Source organism: Ranitomeya imitator, chromosome 2, assembly GCF_032444005.1.
Source record: "Ranitomeya imitator isolate aRanImi1 chromosome 2, aRanImi1.pri, whole genome shotgun sequence".
Lineage (NCBI taxonomy): Eukaryota > Metazoa > Chordata > Amphibia > Anura > Dendrobatidae > Ranitomeya > Ranitomeya imitator.
In genome coordinates, this window is record NC_091283.1 from 538343893 (window position 1) to 538369047 (window position 25155).

General features: G+C 44.1%; 1 protein-coding gene across 2 annotated transcripts in view; it reads right to left on the reverse strand.

Moving 5' to 3' along the window:
- BRCA1 (BRCA1 DNA repair associated) overlaps window positions 1-25155 on the reverse strand; it is a 227260-nt gene that overhangs the window by 59222 nt on the left and 142883 nt on the right. The window contains exon 15 of one of the 2 annotated variants that reach the window (XM_069751885.1): window positions 12230-12537. In XM_069751885.1, coding sequence (XP_069607986.1) covers window positions 12230-12537 — 308 coding nt within the window. Of the gene's footprint in view, window positions 1-12229; window positions 12563-25155 lie in introns of those variants that run through there. The other variant, XM_069751886.1, reaches the window with a different exon arrangement.

Genomic DNA, 25155 nt, shown 5'->3' on the forward strand with positions numbered 1-25155 from the left:
AGCCAGAGGATACGCTGAATTGTGATGGCTTTTGAGGCTATCCCCGCTACACCCCTTGCTGAATCCAAAGCTGCATGAAGCATGTAATCTGCTACGACTGCTATTTGATCCGCTTGGTCCGACAGCTCAGGAACGGATGCTTGGAGGCCAGCTTGTAAATTTTTGGCCCAGGCCAGAATGGCCTTGGCAGCCCAAACTGAAGCGAACGCAGGAGCCAGGGATGCCCCTGCAGCCTCGAAAATTGAACGAGCCATGCGTTCTACCTGCCGGTCTGCTGCATCCCTGAGGGTTAAGCTATCTGGCAGTGAAAGGAGGGTCTGTGCTGTTAGAGACTGGGGGGTCCACTTCGGGTGGGTCTGTCCATTCCTTGGTATCCTTCTGTGGGAAGGGGTACCTCGCCTCCAGATATTTGCGATTAGCAAATTTTTTCTCAGGCTGTGAGAGCTGCTTTTTAAGGATCGCCTTAAACTCTGGGTGGTTAGAGAAAACCTTAGGCGGCTTCAGAGGTCCTTCGAAGGAAATCTTGTGTTCTAGGGCCTCTGGTGGCAGATCAGAAATGTCCAGCACCCGATGGATGGAAGAGATTAAGTCCTGAACTAGCGCTGTATTGCTAGGAGGGATTGGGATCAGGGACTCCTCTGTTTCCTTGTCTGAGTCGGAGTCACAGATGCCTTCCGAATCCAGTGCATCACCGAGGCGTCCCCTGCTGGGTGAGCTGGAGCAGAGGCCTTCTCTGGTCGGGGATTGCAAGATCTGCATTGTCTGCCCCTAGAAGGGGACGGTCTAGATCAGGGGTCCCCAACTCCAGTCCTCAAGGCCCACCAACATGTCATGTTTTCAGGATTTCCTTAGTCTTGCCCAGGTAATAATTGCATTACCTGTGCAATGCAAAGGAAATCCTGAAAACATGACCTGTTGGTGGGCCTTGAGGACTGGAGTTGGGGACCCCTGGTCTAGATGACCTAGAACTGCGGTGTCTCTCCCTAGAAGCGGATGACCGTGTGCTATGGGATGACGCAGATGAACGTGACCTGTGGGTCCGATTGCGTCCTGACCTAGACGTGGATGTGCCAGGGTCGTCCTGTCCCTGAGTTAAGCTCTCCCTTTGCTGGGTAGCGGTCATAGCCGAGGCATGACTCTGCAGAGCCTGAAGCAATGTGGAGGTTAGGTTATCTATTGACTGCGTCATAGATTGCGACATCTGAGTGACCCATTCCGGCTTGACATTAGACACTGAAGCATTGACAGGGGCCTCTTGAGGCTCTGACACAGTAGTCTGAGTGCAGTCCTGGCAATGCGGGTACGTGCTGCCACTTGGGAGAGCGGTCCCACAGGCTGTGCAGAATGCATAATAGCAGTCCTGCCTGGTTCTCTTGGACCTTGAGCCCGGCATAGTGCACAGAGTGCAAAAGGTCTGGCTATGCAGAGCACCTTACAGGGGTAGCTATGCAGATTAACCTATAAGGGAGCCTTATAGGGAATATGGATTCACAGCCGAGTAAAACAACCCAGGTGTGATCTTACCCCACCAGTTTGCTCCAAGGTCCAGCACCGAAGAACCACAGTCCTGTGCCCCCCGGAGACTGGCTGGCCTGGTCCTGCTGACCAGGAGATGCAGGGTTAATCCTTGCTGCAGTAGAAATGGCAGCAGAGGAGAAGAGGCAGAGGGAGAAGGGGGCAGAGAGCTGAGGAAAAAAGGTGGCAAAGCTGTGTAAAAACGCACCCTGTCTCGATCCGCCCCCCCTGACACTGTAGAGTGTCATATCTGTCATCCGGGGGGCGGGCCGGGGGGCGGAGAGGAGGGAGAGCTAGGCTGAAGCTGCGGCTTAAATTAGATGCCTGATGCCCAGAAAGGCTCCAGGCCAGCGCAGAAGTCCGGGAGGGGGTCGGATCTGAACCGGACCCCCCGGATTTAAAGGCAGGATAGCGGTGGGGCTATAAGCGGAAGGGGGGGCCCTGTGAGGGGTCCCCCTGAGGCAGTATAGAGCTGGTGCTGCTGCAGATACAGGGGGGCAGGGAGCCCTGTGTCTCTATTGTGCCATGCCTGCCTGCACTCCACCCGGCCCCGACAGGAGCCCGCAGCTGGGTTGGGGTCCCTGGATGCAGGCGCATTGTGCTGATTGGACCCGTAGAAGCGCCGGTGTGGGCGCGAAACGGCTGTTGTCCTCTCCCCGCTCACCTCTTTTTCTCCCCCGTGCCGTGAACATGGTCTCTTCATTGCTTGAATAAAGGGCTTTATCTGCTTCACAGGATTGGTGAGTGTCGCCACGTCTTTTCTTTATTTTTGTACCATTACATTTCTGTTATGTTTCAGACGTGAGCACCTCCCGATATGTTCTGAGCTCAGTAGTTCCTTGAGTGATACCACTTTAGTCCTTGTTATCGGGCTGTGCTGCTTACTTTGATTTCTATTTATTTTGCATTGTGCTGAATCATTGCTGGGATCTGCAGAGTGCTGCCTGTACATGCCCTACCTGAGGCGTCTCAACCTAATGCCCCCAGAGGGGGATTAGGGAGGGTGCTGCTATGACCTTCGGGGGGCTACATCCTCGCCTCGACCTCAACCCAGAAAACAAAAGGAATTGGGGAAGGAGGGGGGTTCTCGACTTCGAACCAGCACCTGAGGGACTGGGGAAGGAGCGACATAGGGAATAGCCATCTCGACTTCAACCGGGCACCCCGTAATAAGGGGACAAGGAAGGAGCGATGCCGGAAGTCTCACAGGAGACCCACTTTTCTTCATCTGTAATCCGTCGGAAAAAAAACGGAGTAAAAAATCTTAGGTGTGCCTCCTATGCGACACTATGCAAAAACTGGAGAAGGCCGACGCCGTCCAGCGGTGTAAACTGCAGAGGAGGAGCCACGGTTAATCTTTTTCAGATTATGCATAGTGTCGCCTCCTAGTGGACAGCTGCATAACACCCATGGTCCTGTGTCCCCCAATGAGGCGACAAGAGTAAAATCCCCAAAGGATAGTGAAAATTGCAGGATTACCAATTTTATTTTTTTCAACTTCTTCACCCCAAAAGCCTGCTTTCACCTTCCTGACCGGGCTGATTTTTTCAATTTTGACCAGTGTCAATTCATGAGGTAATAACTCTGGAACGCTTTAACCCCTTTACCCCCAAGGGTGGTTTGCACGTTAATGACCGGGCCAATTATTACAATTCTGACCACTGTCCCTTTATGAGGTTATAACTCTGGAACGCTTCAACGGATCCCAGTGAATCTGACATTGTTTTCTCGTGACATATTGTACTTCATGACAATGGTAAAAATTCTTTGATAGTCCCTGCGTTTATTTGTGAAAAAAAATCGGAAATTTGGCGAAAATTATGAAAATTTCGCAATTTTCCAACTTTGAATTTTTATGCAATTAAATCACAGAGATATGTCACACAAAATACTTAATAAGTAACATTTCCCACATGTCTACTTTACATCAGCACAATTTTGGAACCAAAATTTTTTTTTGTTAGGGAGTTATAAGGGTTAAAAGTTGACCAGCAATTTCTCATTTCTACAACACCATTTTTTTTTAGGGACCACATCTCATTTGAAGTCATTTTGAGGGGTCTATATGATAGAAAATACCCAAGTGTGACACCATTCTAAAAACTACACCCCTCAAGGTGCTCAAAACCATATTCAAGAAGTTTATTAACCCTTCTGGTGCTTCACAGGAATTTTGTGAATGTTTAAATAAAAATGAACATTTAACTTTTTTTCACAAAAAATTTAATTCAGCTCCAATTTGTTTTATTTTACCAAGGGTAACAGGAGAAAATGGACCGCAAACATTGTTGTACAATTTGTCCTGAGTATGCCAATACCCCACATGTGGGGGTAAACCACTGTTTGGGCGCATGGCAGAGCTCGGAAGCGAAGGAGCGCCATTTGACTTTTCAATGCAAAATTGACTGGAATTGAGATGGGACGCCATGTTTCGTTTGGAGAGCCCCTGATGTGCCTAAACATTGAAACCCCCCACAAGTGACACCATTTTGGAAAGTAGACCCCCTAAGGAACTTATCTAGAGGTGTGGTGAGCACTTTGACCCACCAAGTGCTTCACAGAAGTTTATAATGTAGAACCGTAAAAATAAAAAATCATATTTTTTCACAAAAATTATCTTTTCGCCCCCAATTTTTTATTTTCCCAAGGGTAAGAGAAGAAATTGGACCCCAAAAGTTGTTGTACAATTTGTCCTGAGTACGCTGATACCCCATATGTGGGGGTAAACCACTGTTTGGGCGGATGGGAGAGCTCGGAAGGGAAGGAGCGCCGTTTGACTTTTCAATGCAAAATTGACAGGAATTGAGATAGAACGCTATGTTGCGTTTGAAGAGCCACTGATGTGCCTAAACATTGAAACCCCCCACAAGTGACACCATTTTGGAAAGTAGACCCCCTAAGGAACTTATCTAGAGGTGTGGTGAGCACTTTGACCCACCAAGTGCTTCACAGAAGTTTATAATGCAGAGCCGTAAAAATAAAACAAAATTTTTTTCCCACAAAAATAATTTTTTTAGACCCCAGTTTTGTATTTTCCCGAGAGTAACAGGAGAAATTGGACCCCAAAATTTGTTGCCCAATTTGTCCTGAGTGCGATGATACACCATATGTGGGGGGAACCACTGTTTGGGCACATGGGAGGGCTCGGAAGGGAAGGAGTGCCATTTGAATGCAGACTTAGATGGAATGGTCTGCAGGTGTCACATTGCGTTTGCAGAGCCCCTAATGTACCTAAACAGTAGAAACCTCCCACAAGTGACACCATTTTGGAAACTAGACCCCCTAAGGAACTCATCTAGATGTGTTGTGATAGCTTTGAACCCCCAAGTGTTTCACTACAGTTTGTAACGCAGAGCCGTGAAAATAAAAAAAAAAATTTTTCCCCCCAAAATTATTTTTTAGCCCCCAGTTTTGTATTTTCCCGAGGGTAAGAGGAGAAATTCGACCCCAAAAGTTGTTGTCCAATTTGTCCTGAGTACGCTGATAACCCGTATGTTGGGGGAAACCACCGTTTGAGCGCATGGCAGAGCTCGGAAGGGAAGGAGCGCCATTTGGAATGCAGACTTAGATGGAATGGTCTGCAGACGTCACATTGCGTTTGCAGAACCCCTAATGTACCTAAACAGTAGAAACCCCCCAAAAGTGACCCCATATTGGAAACTAGACCCCCAGGGAACTAATTTAGATGTGTTGTGAGAACTTTGAACCCCCAAGTGTTTCACTGCAGTTTATAACGCAGAGCCATGAAAATAAAAAAATCTTTTTTTTTTCCCACAAAAAATATTTTTTAGCCCCCAGTTTTGTATTTTCCCAAGGGTAACAGGAGAAATTGGACCCCAAAAGTTGTTGTCCTATTTGTCCTGAGTACGCTGATACCCCATATGTTGGAGTAAACCCCTGTTTGGGCACACGGGAGAGCTCGGAAGGGAAGAAGCACTGTTTTACTTTTTCAACGCAGAATTGGCTGGAATTGAGATCGGACGCCATGTCGCGTTTGGAGAGCCCCTGATGTGCCTAAACAGTGGAAACCCCCCAATTATAACTGAAACCCTAATCCAAACACATCCCTAACCCTAATCCCAACAGTAACCCTAACCACACCTCTAACCCTAATCCCAAACCTATTCCCAACTGTAAATGTAATCTAAACCCTAACTGTAACTTTAGCCCCAACCCAAACTGTAGCCCTAACCCTAGCCCTAACCCTAACCCTAGCCCTAACCCTAATGGGAAAATGGAAATAAATACATTTTTTTAATTTTTCCCTAACTAAGGGGGTGATGAAGGGGAATTTGATTTACTTTTATAGCGGATTTTTTAGCGGATTTTTATGATTGGCAGCCGTCACACACTGAAAGACGCTTTTTATTGCAAAAAATATTTTTTGCGTTACCACATTTTGAGAGCTATAATTTTTCCATATTTTGGTCCACAGTCATGTGAGGTCTTGTTTTTTGCGGGACGAGTTGACGTTTTTATTGGTAACATTTTCGGGCACGTGACATTTTTTGATCGCTTTTTATTCCGATTTTTGTGAGGCAGAATGACCAAAAACCAGCTATTCATGAATTTCTTTTGGGGGAGGCGTTTATACCGTTCCGCGTTTGGTAAAATTGATAAAGCAGTTTTATTCTTCGGGTCAGTACGATTACAGCGACACCTCATTTATATCATTTTTTTATGTTTTGGCGCTTTTATACGATAAAAACTATTTTATAGAAAAAATAATTATTTTTACATCGCTTTATTCTCAGGACTATAACTTTTTTATTTTTTTGCTGATGATGCTGTTTGGCGGCTCGTTTTTTGCGGGATAAGATGACGTTTTCAGCGGTACCATGGTTATTTATATCTGTCTTTTTGATCGCGTGTTATTCCACTTTTTGTTCGGCGGTATGATAATAAAGCGTTGTTTTTTGCCTCTTTTTTTTCTTTTCTTACGGTGTTTACTGAAGGGGTTAACTAGTGGGCCAGTTTTATAGGTCGGGCCGTTACGGACGCGGCGATACTAAATGTGTACTTTTATTGTTTTTTTTTTTTATTTAGATAAAGAAATGTATTTATGGGAATAATATATATATTTTTTTTCATTATTTTGGAATATTTTTTTTACACATTTGAAAATTTTTTTTTTTACTTTTTTACTTTGTCCCGGGGGGGACATCACAGATCGGTGATCTGACAGTTTGCACAGCACTCTGTCAGATCACCGATCTGAGAGCAGTGCAGGCTGCTTCACAGTGCCTGCTCTGAGCAGGCTCTGTGAAGCCACCTCCCTCTCTGCAGGACCCGGATCCGCGGCCATCTTGGATCCGGGCCTGGAAGCAGGGAGGGAGGGAGGTAAGACCCTCGCAGCAACGCGATCACATCGCGTTGCTGCGGGGGGATCAGGGAAGCCCGCAGGGAGCCCCCTCCCTGCGCGATGCTTCCCTGCACCACCGGCACATCGCGATCATCTTTGATCGCGGTGTGCCAGGGGTTAATGTGCCGGGGGCGGTCCGTGACCGCTCCTGGCACATAGTGCCGATGTCAGCTGCGATAGGCAGCTGACACCCGGCCGCGATCGGCGGCGCTCCCCCCGTGAGCGCCGCCGATCGCGCTGGACGTACTATCCCGTCCATGGTCATAGGGGCCCACCCCACATAGACGGGATAGTACGTCCGATGTCAGAAAGGGGTTAATGGATCCTAGTGATTTTGGGATTGTTTTTTTTTGTGACATCCTATATTTCATGACATGTCTTCGATATGACTTGTGATTATTTGTGAAAAAAAATTAGAAATTTGGCGAATATTTAGGAAACAATTTTGGAAAAAAATTTTTTTTCGTTAGGAAGTTATAAGGGATAAATTGAACATTTACAAAACATTTTTTTTAGGGACCATCTCACATTTGAAAGTCACTTTGAGGGGTCTATATGACAGAAAATACCCCAAAGCGACAGCATTCTGAAAACTGCATCCCTTAAGGTTCTCAAAACCACATTCAAGAAGCTTATTAACCCTTCACGTGTTTCCCAGGAACTGAAGTAACGTGGATGGAAAAAATTAACAATTAACTTTTTAGTCACAAAAATGATCTTTTAGCCCAGATTTGTTTTTATTTTCACAAGCGATACAGAGAAAATGTTGTACAATTCCTCCTGAATACACTGATACCCCATATGTGGGAGAAAACCACTGTTTGGGCGCATGGCAGAGCTTGGAAGGGAAGGAGCGCCGGTTGACTTTTTGAACACAAAAAATTGGCTGGAATTGAGATCGAACGACATGTTGCATTTGAAAAGCCCCTGATGTGCCTAAACAGTGGAAACCCCGACAAAGGACCCCATTTTGGAAAGTGGACCCCCCCCAAGAAATGTATTTAGATATGTGATAAGCACCGTGAACCTCCAAGTTCCTCTAACAAAATTATAACGTTGAGTCGTTCAAATAAAAAATAAATTAAAAAACAAAAAAAAACACATTTTTTCACAAAAATGATCTTTTAACCCCAATTTTTGTATTTTCACAAGGCTAACGGAGAAAATGGACCCTAAAAGTTGTGCAATTTCTCCTGAGTACACCGATACCTCATATGTGGAGAGAAACCATTGTTCGGGTGCACGGCAGAGCTTGGAAGGGAAGGAGTAACGTTTCGGATTGCAGACTTTGATGGAATGGTCTGCGGGCGTCTAATGGCCTCAACAGTGGAAATCTCCCACCAGTGACCCCGTTTTGGAAACTATACTCCCCAAGTCCTTTATCTTAATTTTATAGTAACGATTATAAAGCTTTCGTTTTACTGGTGTATGAATTTAAAATGTGGAGGTATGTGTAGGCTGTGTGGATTATATTAGATTATAAAAGTCTGTTGTGTCAACAGGGTAAAAACTAATTTTATTAATTCCTGGATGTGTGGTACGCTTTGAAGCAATCCTTAACGCAAAGGCCAGGTTTCACAATTGTAAATTGTGTCCTTTCGGATTCTCCTCTTGGAGCATACTCTGAACCGTTTTGTTTGGGGAACGTTTACCTGGGACAATACGGGCACATCAGTTTCAGAAGTACTGGGACCTTTACCTTCCTGAGTGCCAAACATTAGGGCCTTGATGACTACCTCCTGAAACTGAAGGAAGGTCCCCGTTTGGCCTGCAGAACAAAACAGCACAAAGGCATTGGAAAGTGCCATCTGTACAGCTAAATTTTTATACCATACTTTATCTGCATTCCCCATGTACCGATTGTAATCCAAGATACAATCTGGTTTTGGGACTTGTGTTGTGGTACCTCAGACAGTGACAAGGGAGCTGCTGTCCCGGTGTATGGTGGTCAAGATTAGGACATCCCTCCAGTCCTTATACTTGACCACCAGTATGTTTACACTACAATGGGCTCTGCTTTCGCCTTCCTCAGCATTTGCCCAATTAACGGCTTAGGGAGGTTTCTCTGATTTTTTTACACGGTGCCACAAGCAACTCTACTTCTGGCAGAGAGGGTCTTGAATAGCAGAATGCAGGTGTAAAAGTTATCAATGTAGAGGTTATGACCCTTAGGGTATGTTTCCACAGTCAGGAAACGCTGTGGATTGGACGCTGCGTACATTTTATGAAATCCCATCTCCACTATGCGTTCAAAGATGCAGGTGGCAAACCTGCGTATACGCACATGCGACACATCTTTATAGACCGCAGCATGTCTATTTATCTTGCGGAGACGCTCAGTCTACGCAAGATAAATAACACAGTCTATGTATAGGATGCGGTGATTCCGCATGTGTTCAATGAACACATGCGGAATCACCACGTGTACAAAAGCCGGCAGCGCTTTGCGCAGAGCTGAGTCCAAAGCGCTGCCGCTACAGACCATGGAAACATACCCTTATCCAGCAGTGGGTGCAGCAATTCCCACACAATCTTCCCACTCACCCCCAGGACAGGGGGTATTTAGGGGGGTGCCCTTCCACTCGTGCACCCTAAATCTGTGGGTGCACCCTGAGGTACTCTCGCACAGTTTGTGAAGTTCAGTTGCATACCTGTCCCTCTTACTGGGCAAGTATTGTCAGAATTTTATCTTACCTTTGAAATGAACCAGAGATTCATCTATGTCGATGTCTCTCTGGGGTGTGAAAGCTTCAGCAAATTTTCTGCTGAAGCGTTCAACCACTGGCTACATTTTATATAGACACTCAAATTTTGGATCCTCTCAGGAGGACACTGCAGATTATCACTATAATGCAAACATTTTTGGATCATTTCAAATTGTGTCCTTGTCATGGACATGCAGAATATCGGAGTGCTGTAGAGAATATCAGTACTCCAGTATTGCCGAAGCTCTAGTTTTCTGACAATGCCCATATGAAGCACAATTCCCCAAAATGTCATCATCTCTGCTGCATTTACAGGAGTCCATCTGGCGTATGAGGACGTCGGATTTGGGGAGAAAAATTGATGGGCATACAGGTTTGTCTGGGCCACCATAAACTAGAGTCCTGAGCTGCCGATGAAATCCGGAATAACGGGTTAATAATTTTCAGGGGGGTGCAAACCATATGGGATCGATTGCTGCAGTGGTTTTCTTGCTGGGGGTCTTTCCTCACTAGATGAGGAGGAAAGAGGAATGTGGGATCTTCCTCACTGGCTGAATCTGTGTCGGCGGCAAGGAAAGCGTATGCCTCCTCTGGTGAATAGCGTCTTCTTGACAAAATGGGCCATTTTTATTTTATTTTTCAAAACCCTGGGGATGTGTGTGTTAGTGGTGCTTTTACACGTGTAATGTGTGGGGCTTTGTGTATAGTATACTATTTAACATAAAAAGTAGAAAAAGTAGGAAAAAAAATTAGAAACGTTCACTATACTACCAAGTCAATTTTTTCAATTCTGACCACTGTCACTTTATGAGGTTATAGCTTTGGAACGCTTCAACGGATCCCACTGATTCTGAGAATGTTTTTTCCTGACATTGTACTTCATGTTAGTGGTAAAATTTCTTTGATATGATTTGCGTTAATGAAAAAAACGGAAATTTGGCAAAAATTTTGAAATGTTTGCGATTTTCTAAATTTAAATTTTTGAACCCTTAAATCAGAGAGTTATGTCACACAAAATACTCGAATAACATTTCCCACGTCGACTTTACATTAGAACAATTTTTTTTTAGGATCTTATAAGGGTTAAAATTTGACCAGTGATTTCTCATTTTTCCAACAAAATTTACAAAACCTTTTTTTTTTTAAGGGATCACCTCACATTTGAAGTGAGTTTGGGGCGTCAATAACAGAAAAACCCCCAAAGTGACACCATTCAAAAAACTGCACCCCTCAAGGTGTGGAAAACCACATTCAAGAAGTTTATTAACCCTTCAGGTGCTTCACGAGAACTAAAGCAATGCGGAAGGAAAAAATGAACATTTACTTTTTCATAAAAAAATAACTTTGGAACAATATTTTTTATTTTCACAAGGGTATCAGGATAAAATGGACCACAATATCTGTTGTGCAATTTCTCCTGAGTACGCTAATACCCCGTTTGTGGGGGTAAGCCACTGTTTGGGTGCATGGCAGGGCTCAGAAGCGAGGGAGCAACTATTGACTTTTTGAACGCAAAATTGGCTGGAATCAATGGTGGCACCATGTCATGTTTGGAGACCCCCTGATGTACCTAAACAGTGGAAACCCCCCAATTCTAACTCCAAACCTAACCCCAACACACCCCTAACCCCAACACACAACTAATCGTAATCCCAACCCTAACCCCAACACACCTTTAACACTAACACATCTCTAACCCTAATCTCAACATTAATCATAACCCTAATCCCAATCCTAATTATAACCCTAATCCCAAACCTAATCATAACCCTAACCCCAACCCTAGTCCAACCCTAACCCTAGCCCAACCTAAACCTAATGGAAAAATGGAAATACTTTTTATTTTATTATTTTTACCCAACTAATGGGGTGATAAAGAGGGGTTTGATTTACATTTTTTTCTTATTTGGTCACATCAAAATGAACCAATAGGAAAAAATTTCCTATTGTTGCCAGCCGACTGCACATGCACTCGCCATTTTCTTCCCAGAAGACGCCGCCGGCCGAGGGATATCACGGGGGGATGCAGGAGGATCCAGGGACACCAGCAGTCGAGGGGGGGGGAATCGGGGACCCCATTTCTGTCTCCTCTGATGTGTGATCACATCACAGGAGAGGGGAAATTAAATTAGCCGAGACCCCGAAGAAATTCTGACGCTGGGGGGAACGCTATACACTTATTTCTCAGCGCAGTTAAAAAGCAGGGCTGAGGCATAAGTACTCTTAACTGCCGCCGTTAAGAGGCATATCGGCAGTCGTTAAGTGGTTAATAGTAACCAAAGGAGATCTGACTATATATGCACATATTTGGAGCAGCCGATTTGTAATACTGACTCCTGATACATACATAAGACACTTTGCACTTTACAGGCATGATGTTCCAAAGATGACTACATATATTTACAACATCTATTTAAACAAAATTATTTATTTCTAGCTTGGCCTCCACATTGTTGCTTTCATAAAGCTAAAAAACACCTTTGGTGCTTTCTTGAAACCCTCTGTTAGCTTTAATCTATTTTTAAATATCTTCTAATAAAATATTGCATATTTACAGTATCCATTTATATGCCTCATTATCCCACTAAGACATTCAGCTTAGTGGGGATTGTGGTTTGTTACCATTTACAAGTATAAAAGAACTTACCATTTCACTTTGAGTCAAGCCAGATGTCACAAGACAATAGTTTCTTTTATTATAGACTACTGGGCTCTTGAATGAAGGATCTACTTTACTTCTTATAGGTGATTTAAATGTAGGTGACACACTTCGTTGTGTATTACTAGGGTGCTTGCTTAAGTGCTGGGGTGGCTGCACCACCACTTTTAGTTCTGCTGACTGTCTAGAATCTTCTCTTAAAGTGTTCAAACCATTTATTGCTTGCAGTTTACTTCTCACACTTTGTCTTAGAGATTTGGAATTTCTCAAGTGGGTTGCAATTGGTTCACAACGATCTGTGTTTAATTAAAAAAAACAAAACTAAAATTATAAAGTTAAATACAATCTATATACAATATGGAGAGATATACATATATACACCCACACGGTATAATAAACCATGATAATATATATATATATATATATATATATATATATATATATATATATATATATATATATATACACACACACACACACACATATATATATATGTATATATATATACACATATATATATATACACATATATACATATATATATATATATATATATATATATATATATATATATATATATATATATATATATACATATATATATACATACATACACACACGCACACCCCCCGTATATACTTGAGTATAAGCCGACCCCTAATTTTGCCACAAAAAACTGGGAAAACTTAGTGACTCGAGTATAAGCCTAGGGTGGGAAACACAGCAGCTACCTGTAAATGTCAAAAGTAAAAATAGATACCAATAAAAGCAAAATTAATTTAGACATCAGTAGGTTAAGTGTTTTTGAATATCCATATTGAATCAGGAGCCCCATAATGCTCCATAAAGTTTATGATGGCCCCATAAAATGCTTCATAGACACATTTGCCCAATATAATGTTGCACAAACATTAATTATGGCCCCATAAGATGCTCCATAAAGATATTTGCGCCATATAGTGCTGCACAAACGTTGATTATGGCCCCATAAGATGCTTCATACAGAAACTTGCCCCATATAGTGCTACACAAACGTTGAATATGGCCCCATAAGGGTATGTTTCCACGTGCAGGAAACGCAGCGTCCAGATGTTACAGCACAGTGGAGGGGATTTAATGAAATCCCGTCTCCACTATGCGTGGTAACACGCACGTGGCGGCCCTGCAACTCCTGGACATGCTGTGCGTCTTTTCAGATCGCAGCATGTCCGTATATATAGCACAGGGCCCTATGCGATGGGTGCGATGATGCCGGATGTGTGCTGTGAACACATCCGGCATCATCGCGTTCCAGAAGGGGGCGGGGCTTAGCGCAGAGCGGCAAAGCCGCTCCGACAATACCGCCGGCCATCCTGATCGTGGACACGCAGCCTCAGATGCTCCATAAAGATATTTGCTCCATATAATCCTGCACAAACATTAATTATGGCCCCATAAGATACTCCATATAGACACTTGCCCCATACAGTGCTGCACAAACGTTGATAATGGCCCCATAAGATGCTCCATACAGACACTTGCCCCATTTGCTGTTGCTGCGATAAAAAAAAAAAAAAAAACTCTCATACATTCATGGCCAAAAGTATTGACACCCCTGCAATTCTGTCAGATACTCATTTTCTTCCTGAAAATGATTGCAAACACAAATTATTTGGTATTATTATCCTCATTTAATTTGTCGTAAATGAAAAACACAAAAGAGAATGAAGGAAAAAGCAAAACATTGATCATTTCACACAAAACTCCAAAAATGGGCCAGAAAAAAGTATTGGCACCCTCAGCCTAATACTTGGTTGCACAACTTTTAGCCAAAATAACTGCGACCAACCGCTTCCGGTAACCATCAACGAGTTTCTTACAATGCTCTGCTGGAATTTTAGACCATTCTTCTTTGGCAAACTGCTCCAGGTCCCTGATATTTGAAGGGTTCCTTCTCCAAACTGCCATTTTTAGATCTCTCCACAGGTGTTCTATGGGATTCACGTCTGGACTCATTGCTGGCCACTTTAGAAGGCTCTAGTGCTTTCTTTCAAATCATTTTCTAGTGCTTTTTGAAGTGTGTTTTGGGTCATTGTCCTGCTGGAAGACCCATGACCTCTGAGGGATACCCAGCTTTCTCACACTGGGCTCTACATTATGCTGCAAAATTTGTTGGTAGTCTTCAGACTTCATAAGCCATGCACATGGTAAAGCAGTCCAGTGCCAGAGGCAGCAAAGCAAACCAAAACATAAAAGAACCTCCGCCACGTTTGACTGTAGGGACCATGTTCTTTTCTTTAAATGCCTTTTTTTTCTCCTGTAAACTCTATGTTGATGCCTTTGCCCAAAAAGCTCTACTTTTGTCTCATCTGACCAGAGAACATTCTTCCAAAACGTTTTAGGCTTTTTCAGGTACCGTATATACTCGAGTATAAGCCGACCCGAGTATAAGCCGACCCCCCTAATTTTGCCACAAAAAACTGGGAAAACTCATTGACTCGAGTATAAGCCTAGGGTGGAAATGCAGCATTTACCGGTGAATTTCAAAAATAAAAATAGATCATGCTTGCCCCATAGCTGTGCCATATAGTGCTCTGCATGTTCATTATTGCCCCATAGCTGTGCCATATAGTGCTCTGCACCGTTCATTATTGCCCCATAGCTGTGCCATATAGTGCTCTGCACCGTTCATATTTCCCCATAGCTGTGCCATATAGTGCTCTGCACCATTCATATTTCCCCATAGCTGTGCCATATAGTGCTCTGCACCGTTCATATTTCCCCATAGCTCTGCCATATAGTGCTCTGCACGTTCATATTTCCCGATAGCTCTGCCATATAGTGCTCTGCACCGTTCATATTTCCCCATAGCTCTGCCATATAGTGCTCTGCACCGTTCATATTGCCCCATAGCTCTGCCATATAGTGCTCTGCACCGTTCATATTTCCCCATAGCTCTGCCATATAGGGCTCTGCACCATTCATATTTCCCCATAGCTGTGCCATATAGTGCTCTGCACCGTTCATATTTCCCCATAGCTCTGCCATATAGTGCTCTGCACGTTCATATTTCCCGATAGCTCTGCCATATAGTGCTCTGCACCGTTCATATTTCCCCATAGCTCTGCCATATAGTGCTCTGCACCGTTCATATTGCCCCATAGCTCTGCCATATAGTGCTCTGCACCGTTCATATTTCCCCATAGCTCTGCCATATAGGGCTCTGCACCGTTCATATTTCCCCAAAGCTCTGCCATATAGTGCTCTGCACCGTTCATATTGCCCCATAGCTCTGCCATATAGTGCTCTGCACCGTTCATATTTCCCCATAGCTGTGCCCCATATAGTGCTCTGCACCGTTCATATTGCCCCATATCTCTGCCATATAGTGCTCTGCACCGTTCATATTGCCCCATAGCTCTGCCATATAGTGCTCTGCGCCGTTCATATTGCCCCATAGCTCTGCCATATAGTGCTCTGCACCGTTCATATTTCCCCATAGATGCTCCACATAACTCTGTGCCATTGCTGCTGCTGCCATTGCTGCTGCAATAAAAAAAAAAATGCCACACTCACCTTTCTTGCTTGCAGCTCCTCAGCGTCCGGTCCCGGCGTCTCTCTGCTCTGACTGATCAGGCAGAGGGCTCCGCGCACACTATATGCGTCATCGCGCCCTCTGACCTGCACAGTCAGTGCAGATAGACGCCGAGAAGATGGAGCGGCGCCCGGCGGCTGGAACAGGGACAGGTAAATATGCGATACTTACCTGGTCCCGGCAGCTGTCTTTGGTGCTGCAGCCTCTTCCTCTATCAGCGGTCACCGGCACCGCTGATTAGAGAAATGAATATGTGGCTCCACCCCTATGGGAGGTGGAGCCGCTTATTCATTTCTCTAATGAGCGGTCCCACGTGACCGCTGAACAGTGGAAGAACTTCAGCACCGAAGACCGTGGGACAGGCGGGGAGCGCCAGGATCGCTGGAAGCAGGTGAGTATGCCTCAGCGCCCTCACCCGCAGACCTTGCCACCCACCTTGACTCGAGTATAAGCCGAGAGGGGCACTTTCAGCCCAAAAATTTGGACTGAAAATCTCGGCTTATACTCGAGTATATACGGTAAGTTTTGGCAAACTCCAGCCTGGCTTTCTTATGTCTCGGGGTAAGGAGTGGGGTCTTCCTGGGTCTCCTACCATACAGTCTCTTTTCATTCAGACGCCGACGGATAGTACGGGTTGACACTGTTGTACCCTCGGACTGCAGGGCAGCTTGAACTTGTTTGGATGTTAGTCAAGGTTCTTTATCCAACATCCGCACAATCTTGCGTTGAAATCTCTTGTCATTTTTTCTTTTCCGTCCACATCTAGGGAGGTTAGCCACAGTGCCATGGGCTTTAAACTTCTTGATGACACTGCGCATGGTAGACACAGGAACATTCAGGTCTTTGGAGATGGACTTGTAGCCTTGAGATTGCTCAGGCTTCCTCACAATTTAGTTTCTCAAGTCCTCAGACAGTTCTTTGGTCTTCTTTCTTTTCTCCATGCTCAATGTGGTACACACAAGGACACAGGACAGAGGTTGAGTCAACTTTAATCCATGTCAACTGGCTGCAAGTGTGATTTAGTTATTGCCAACACCTGTTAGGTGCCACAGGTAAGTTACAGGTGCTGTTAATTACACAAATTCGAGAAGCATCACATGATTTCTCGAACAGTGCCAATACTTTTGTCCACCCCTTTTTTATGTTTGGTGTGGAATTACATCCAATTTGGCTTTAGAACAATTCTTTTTGTGTTTTTTCATTTAAGACAAATTAAATGAAGATAATACCAAATAATTTGTGTGTGCAATCATTTTCAGGAAGAAAATGAGTATTATCTGACAGAATTGCAGGGGTGTCAATACTTTTGGCCATGACTGTACTCACCTCTCAGTCGCTCAGGCCCCCGACACTTTCAATATTCACCTGACTTTGTTCCAGTGCCGCTCCATCTTCACCGTCTTCTGCACTAACGTTCAAGCAGAGGGCAAGCACTAACCACGTCACCGCCCCCTCTGACCTGAGCGTCACTGCACAAGGAGCTGAAGATGGAGCGGCGCCGGAACGAGGAGCAGGTGAATATCGAGCAGCGCTGCCTCCCCGTTATACTCACCTGCTCCTGGCGCTGTGCAGTCCCTGCTTCCCCGGCGCCGCAGCTTCTTCCCGTATTGAGCGGTCATATGGTACCGCTCATTACAGTAATGAATATGCAGATCCACCCCTATGGGAGGTGGAGCCGCATATTCATTAATGTAATGAGCGGTACCATGTGACCGCTCAGTACAGGAAGCTGTGGTGCCGGGGAAGCAGGGACCATGCCAGGAGTAGGTGAGTATAATCAGACAGCCCCCTCTCCCCCTACCCTGCCGACCCCTAGGTATGACTCGAGTATAAGACGAGAGGGGGACTTTCAGCCCCCAAAAAATGGGCTGAAAACCTCAGCTCCTACTCGAATATATATATATACATATATACATACACCTCAGCTCCTACTCGAGTATATATATACATATATACACACACACTAGATGGTAGCCCAATTCTAACGCATCGGGTATTCTAGAATATGTATGCGTAGTGTATAGCACAGCCCACGCAGTACATTGCCCAGCCCACGCAGTACATTGCCCAGCCCACGTTGTACATTGCGCAGCCCATGTTGTACATTGCGCAGCCCACCTAGTACATTGCGCAGCCCACCTAGTATTTTGCCCAGCCCACCTAGTATATTGCCCAGCCCACGTTGTATATTGCCCAGCCCACGTTGTATATTGCCCAGCCCACGTTGTATATTGCCCAGCCCACGTTGTATATTGCCCAGCCCACGTTGTATATTGCCCAGCCCACGTTGTATATTGCCCAGCACACGTTGTATATTGCCGTCAATGCCCACTCCATACCCCCCCCCCCCCCCCAGTCAGCGCTCACACAGGGTTAATGGCAGCGTTAACGGACCACGTTATGCCACGGTGTATCGCACTCCGTTAAAGCTTCTATTAACCCTGTGTGACCAACTTTTTACTATTGATGCTGAGTATGCGTGGGCCCCTGATCCAGCCGAGGCCATTCCCGCTCCTCGCGACGCTCCGGTGACCGGTCCATGCATTGCGGTGTCGCGAGATGACGCAGCGGTCTCGCGAGACCGCTACATCATCATCTCGCGAGACCGCAATGCACTCTTGGGGCCGGAGCGTCGCAAGGAGCATCGGTAAACATATATAACTTTTTTATTTTAAATCTTTTTTTAACAGGGATATGGTGCCCACATTGCTATATACTAAGTGGCCTGTGTTAGATACTGCAAGGGGTTGTGGTATATACTATATAGTACACACAACTAATCCCACATTATTTCACGTGAGAAGGAAGAAGAGATCCCATATAAATTAAAACCAATGTTTATTAATATTAGTTAAAATAACAGAATAAAAAAGCAAAATTAACCATAGGGGACACCATAAAACAAGGCTATTCATCAACAATCCATACTAAATAGCAGCTTAACTGTACAAGTGGATACCCTCCCCAATGCAGCAGTTTGGTTCCACAATAGATAGTAAACAACACCATAAACGCCCCCGGAAGAAGCAGGAGGCGAAACGCGCGTCAGGGTGAGGGGACGCCATTATTACAAGGTAACATACACTCTTTGCTTGATACTGTGTGGGTATTCACGCCGTTCTACTGCAGACAGGTGGTGCTTGTCCTAGGTATCTCGTTTAATAGTACTGCTACGGTATAAGGCCACTGTGCTGGGTATTATTATTTTGTCTGAGGCAGTATATGTATTAGGAGGTCCTGTATTGGCAGACCACCCGTTGGTTTATGGTGTTATTTACCATCTATTGTGGAACCAAACTGCTGCATTGGGGAGGGTACCCACTTGTACAGTTAAGCTGCTATTTAGTATGGATTGTTGATGAATAGCCTTGTTTTATAGTGTCCCCTACGGTTAATTTTGCTTTTTTATTCTGTTATTTTAACTAATATCAATAAACATTGGTTTTAATTTATATGGGATCTCCTCTTCCTTCTCACATGAAATGATGTGGGATTAGTTGTGTATAGTATGGTGAAGTGCCCGGATACTGGTTAGGACATATGTGAAATTATATACTATATAGGCTGTGCTATACACTATGTGGCTGTGGTATATATTACGTGGCTGGGCAATATACTACGTGGCTGTGGTATATATTACGTGGCTGGGCAATATACTACGTGGCTGGGCAATATACTACGTGGCTGGGCAATATACTACGTGGCTGGGCAATATACTACGTGGCTGGGCAATATACTACGTGGCTGGGCAATATACTACTGGGCTGTGCTATATACTATGTGGGCAATATACTACGTGGCTGTGCTATATACTACATGGGCTGTGTTATATACTACGTGGGCTTTGTTATACGCTACTTGGCTGTGCTATATTTCTCTGTTGTATCTGTGCATCATGAATCGTGGAATGTGTTAAAGAGGGGGGCCCACTGAGACTTTTCGCCCGGGGCCCTCAAAAACCTGGAGCCGGCCCTGGCTTCACTGATTGTTCACGGCCGGCCGTGAACAATCAGCAACAGGCACAGTCCGGCCGCGAATTGGCGCGGAATTTGAACCACGCTTCGCTAATTGGTCGCAGCCGGCCGGCTGAATCGTGTGTATAAATTGCATCATACTGAAAACTTCATAAATAAGATACATACATATTCTAGAATACCCGATGCGTTCGAATCGGGCCACCATTTAGCAACAGGGCAACTCTCACATTTACTCAGCCTGGCTAGCAGCTGTAAATCATTCAGCTGCCGCGATGAAAACAAAATCTCCAAGCAGTCAAATACTCGGAGTTCACTCGAGCGTGCTCAAGAAAACCCAAGCAACGAGTGCACTCGCTCAGTTCAGTACTAGTCCAGAGCACTCTGGAAGAGGTTTTCATCCAGGATATCTCTGAATTTGGCAGCATTCATGTTTCCTTCAATGGCAATCAGTTGTCCTGTGCCTGCAGCTGAAAAACACCCCCATACCATGATGCTGCCACCACGTTTCACTGTTGGGATTGTATCAGGCAGGTGATGAGCAGTGACTGGCTTTCTCCACACATACTGCTTAGAATTATCACCAAAAAGGTCTATCTTTGTCTTCTCAGACCAGAGAATAATATTTCTCATAGTCTGGGAGACCTTCATGTGTTTTTTAAGCAAACTCTATGCAGTCTTTCATATGTCTTGCACTGAGGAGAGGCTTCCATCGGACCACTCTGCCATAAAGGCTCGACTGGTGGAGGGCTACAGTGATAGTTGACTTTGTGGAACTTTGTCTCACCTCCCTAATGCATCTCTGGAGCTCAGCCAAATTCTACATTTGTTTTTGTTTTTTTATCAGTCAAGGTGGGGTGCGGAGTGTACATTCATGTGAAAAAAATGAAATTTCAAGGGGTCTAAATAGTTTCCGTACCCACTGTATATATAGAATATTACATTTACCTGAATAGAGGCAGTCTTCAGATTGTATCCCAAGAGCGTTATATGCACCTCACTAATTCTACTGCTCAATGGTCTCCAGCCGATCCTCGTTCCACAACTCCAACCTCTTAACTGTAGATTAGGACTTACAGCCACGTACAGGCTTTAGGGGATACATTAAAGTCACAAAAAATTCTGACGATCAGTGACCTCCAGGGCCTGGATATAGCTGGATGTCTTGGAGAGGAGGCGTATAATGGTGTAAAATGAAATAGAGTACCCTATGTCAAGTAGCTGGGCAGCCATTGAGGGGAGCATTATATGTATTTTCTGACCAAGGCTCACAGTTACAGCCATCCCACTGCTCACATTTTGATCCTCCTCTTTCTGTAGTCGGGTGCTTTGTATTTCCGGCCTCTTCACTATAGACCACGACTTCCAGCCGTGTCCAGGCCGGTGTTCACTGTGCTTCATCAGGATGTAATGGAGACAATATTATAGCGTGCAGTGAACTCTGGGCCTGGAAGCTGCTGGAAGCCCTGGCCAATAATGAAAAGGCTTGAGATGCAGCGCGGTATGGAGGAAATCAGAGGATCAGACAGCAGCCAGGGTTTATCAGTGAGGGGAGTATTCTTTTTTTTATTTTATTTTTTTAACATCCACATTCGTAAATAGAGGTTGAACAGACTTCAGAGGTTAGTAAGTCAGGGCTCGATGTACAAAAGTTTCTATGGAGTTCCTTCACAACAAAACAATACCACGAGATTAGGAGTGTTTAAACAGTTAAAGTTTTAGAAATCCACTTTGACTAATCTTTATTTGGTAAATGTATGGCTGTCAGAGCGCAGCTCCCTTAAAGTTGTCAGTAAAAGTGCCGCTATACTGCAAGTTACCCTCATTCCAGCCACAGCCTCCTGATTCACTCTTCTACAAAGAATTTGACAAACACAGCTTTCTTCCAAAAGGTTAAAGGGAAAGAGAATAATAAAAAAAAATGCAAGTTTGTATAAGGGGAAAGCTAAATCAGCAGAAATAAAGACATGTAAATTTTGAAATGCTTACAGTAAGAAGTCATAAAAATGAGCTAGTGGTACAAAACAAGAAATGTTCACAGGGAAAAATCCATGCAGTCTTGATGTCCATGTTTTCATAAATATACTTGTAAAGCCATAATATGGGGCACTCTAAACATCAGCAGCACAATTTGCGCAAGATTAACAGGTTCAAATAAAAGTAATTTTCTGTATCCATTATGAAAGGTAATGGTAGAAAACATGCGACAATCATATAAAGTCGCACATGTCTTGAGTTCTATCCTTTTTATAAACTGCATTTGATGCAGCAAAAAAGCTAGAGTGAACGTCAGACTAGAGACTGTCACACTCCGGTCAGCAGACCCCAGGACAGTCTGTGCATTAGTGGTCCGTGCTCGGAAATCAGTCTTAAGCTAGATGTTGCCATCTTTACAGTATATTCGAGGCACGCTCTGGGAAAGTTCTCAACCCATGACAAACATATCCAAAGGGCATCAGTCACCAGACAAGAACAGTCCCTGTGGCATCCTATTTTTCAGTTTGGCATGTGAATAGGCATCCTGCTAAGAAATGTATACTGCTCAATATACAGTACAGACCAAAAGTTTGGACACACCTCATTTAAACATTTTTCTGCCTTTTTCATGACTAAGAAAATTGCACATTCACACTGAAGGCATCAAAACTATGAATTAACACATGTGGAGTTATATACTTAACAAAAAAGTGTGAAACAACTGAAAATAGGTCTTATATTCTAGGTTCTTCAAAGTAGCCACCTTTTGCTTTGATGACTGCTTTGCACACTCTTGGCATTCTCTTGATGAGCTTCAAGAGGTAGTCACTGGGAATAGTTTTCACTTCACAGGTGTGCCCTGTCAGGTTTAATAAGTGGGATTTCTTGCCTTATAAATGGGGTTGGGACCATGAGTTGTGTTGTGCAGAAGTCTGGTGGACACACAGCTGATAGTCCTACTGAACAGACTGTTAGAATTTGTATTATGGCAAGGAAAAAGCAGCTAAGTAAAGAAAAACAAGTGGCCACCATAACTTTAAGAAATAAAAGTCAGTCAGTCAGTCCGAGAAATTGGGAAAACTTATAAAGTGTCCCCAAGTGCAATGGCAAAAACCATCAAGCGCTACAAAGAAACTGGCTCACATGAGGACCACCCCAGGAAAGGAAGACCAAGAGTCACCTCTGCTTCTGAGGATAAGTTTATCTGAGTCACCAGCCTCAGAAATCGCAGGTTAAAAGCAGTTCACATTAGAGACCAGGTCAATGCCACACAGAGTTCTAGCAGCAGACATCTCTACAACAACTGTTAAGAGGAGACTTTGTGCAGCAGGGCTTCATGGTAAAATAGCTGCTAGGAAACCACTGCTAAGGACAGGCAACAAGCAGAAGAGACTTGTTTGGGCTAAAGAACACAAGGAATGGACATTAGACCAGTGGAAATTTGTGCTTTGGTCTGATGAGTCCAAATTTGAGATCTTTGGTTCCAACCACTGTGTCTTTGTGCGACGCAGAAAAGGTGAACGGATGAACTCTACATGTCTGGTTCCCACCGTGAAGCATGGAGGAGGAGGTGTGATTGTGATTTGCTGGTGACACTGTTGGGGATTTTTTCAAAATTGAAGGCATACTGAACCAGCATGACTACCACAGCATCCATTATTCCATCTGGTTTGCGTTTAGTTGGATCATCATTTATTTTTCAACAGGACAATGACCCCAAACACACCTCCAGGCTGTGTAAGGGCTATTTGACCAAGAAGGAGAGTGATGGGGTGCTACGCCAGATGACCTGGCCTCCATAGTCACCAGACCTGAACCCAATCGAGATGGTTTGGGGTGAGCTGGACCGCAGAGTGAAGGCAAAATGGCCAACAAGTGCTAAGCATCTCTGGAAACTCCTTCAAGATTGTTGGAAAACCATTCCCGGTGACTACCTTTTGAAGCTCATCAACAGAATGCAAAAATTGTGCAAAGCAGTCATCAAAGCAAAAGGTGGCTACTTTGAAGAACCTTGAATATAAGACATAATTTCAGTTGTTTCACACTTTTAAGTATATAATTCCACATGTTAATTCATAGTTTTGATGCCTTCAGTGTGAATGTACAATTTTCATAGTCCTGAAAATACAGAAAAATCTTTAAATGAGAAGGGGTGACCAAACTTTTAGTCTGTACTGAACATTTTTTCTTTTTCACATGGAAGCCTAAAAAGCAATTGATGCCACTGCCTGCCTATATACTATAATAATTCTGAGGACTCCGCAAACCGTGCTTTTCACATTTATTGCACGAGCATACACAAAGATTAGCAGGACTGTGAAAGAGGCTTTTTTTATTCGACTACACGTTTCTAGAGTGAACGGTTCCCTTCGTCAGGTCACAACATGTAAGCGGAACACACATTTTAAGAGGAGCTAGGCTAGATGGCGTGAACAGACTGTCCCATGGGATGCAAACTAATTCATTTTAAAATGTATTTTGTTCAGCTTGCAAGTTATGACCTGAAGAAGGGAGAAGTTTGCTCCGCAAACGCATATTCCAAGAAAACCTGATATATTGCAGAATAACCCCTGGCGCTATTCTGTTCAGCTTTGCTTTTTGCCATATGTGGCTACAGATCTTAGCTGCGGACAGTACAGGAGCCTCTCCAGTGCAATGAAGTGCTGCCTCAGAAGCTACACGATTCTCCGTACGCCTAAAGCATTGTGACTATACCTTAGCACAAGCAGGAAATTTAGAGATGGTGTTGGCATCACTACACATCATTGCGTCTCCTTTTTAAGTTCTAACAGTGTCAAAAGACACTTATTCTGCATCTTCTTTGTCATCTGTGCACCCTAAGGCTTGTAGAATCCAGGCAGCATGGTGGCTCAGTGGTTAATACTGCAGCCTTGCAGCACTGGAGTCCTGATTTCAATTTCCAGCAAGGGCAAGATCTGCAAGGAGTTTATATTTTCCCATGTTTGTGTGGGCTTCCTCCGAGTTCTTCGGTTTCCTCCTAGTCTACAAAGACATACTGATAAGGAATTTAGATTGTGAGCCCCAATGGGGACAGTGAAAGTATAAAGACTGTATAGTCCATAGACCAAACAGTCACTTTAAAAGATTTAAAAGAGGTAAAACATGCCCGCTTTTTCCCCAGCCATGTTTCATCTCTTTAAAGCACCTGCCAAACTAGACACAATCAATAGTTTGGCCATATTTACTTTTAAAAAGGTGTAGCACAAGCCCTGTCAAAAAGAAAATAGAAAAAGTAATGATCCCACGCTCTCCATGTTATGCTAATTATCCTCAAACTTCAGCATACTTTTTAGATTTTGATTATACTACTCAAGTAATATCACTGTCAATCACAGGCTCGTTTGCTTTTCCATCATAAATTGGACTTG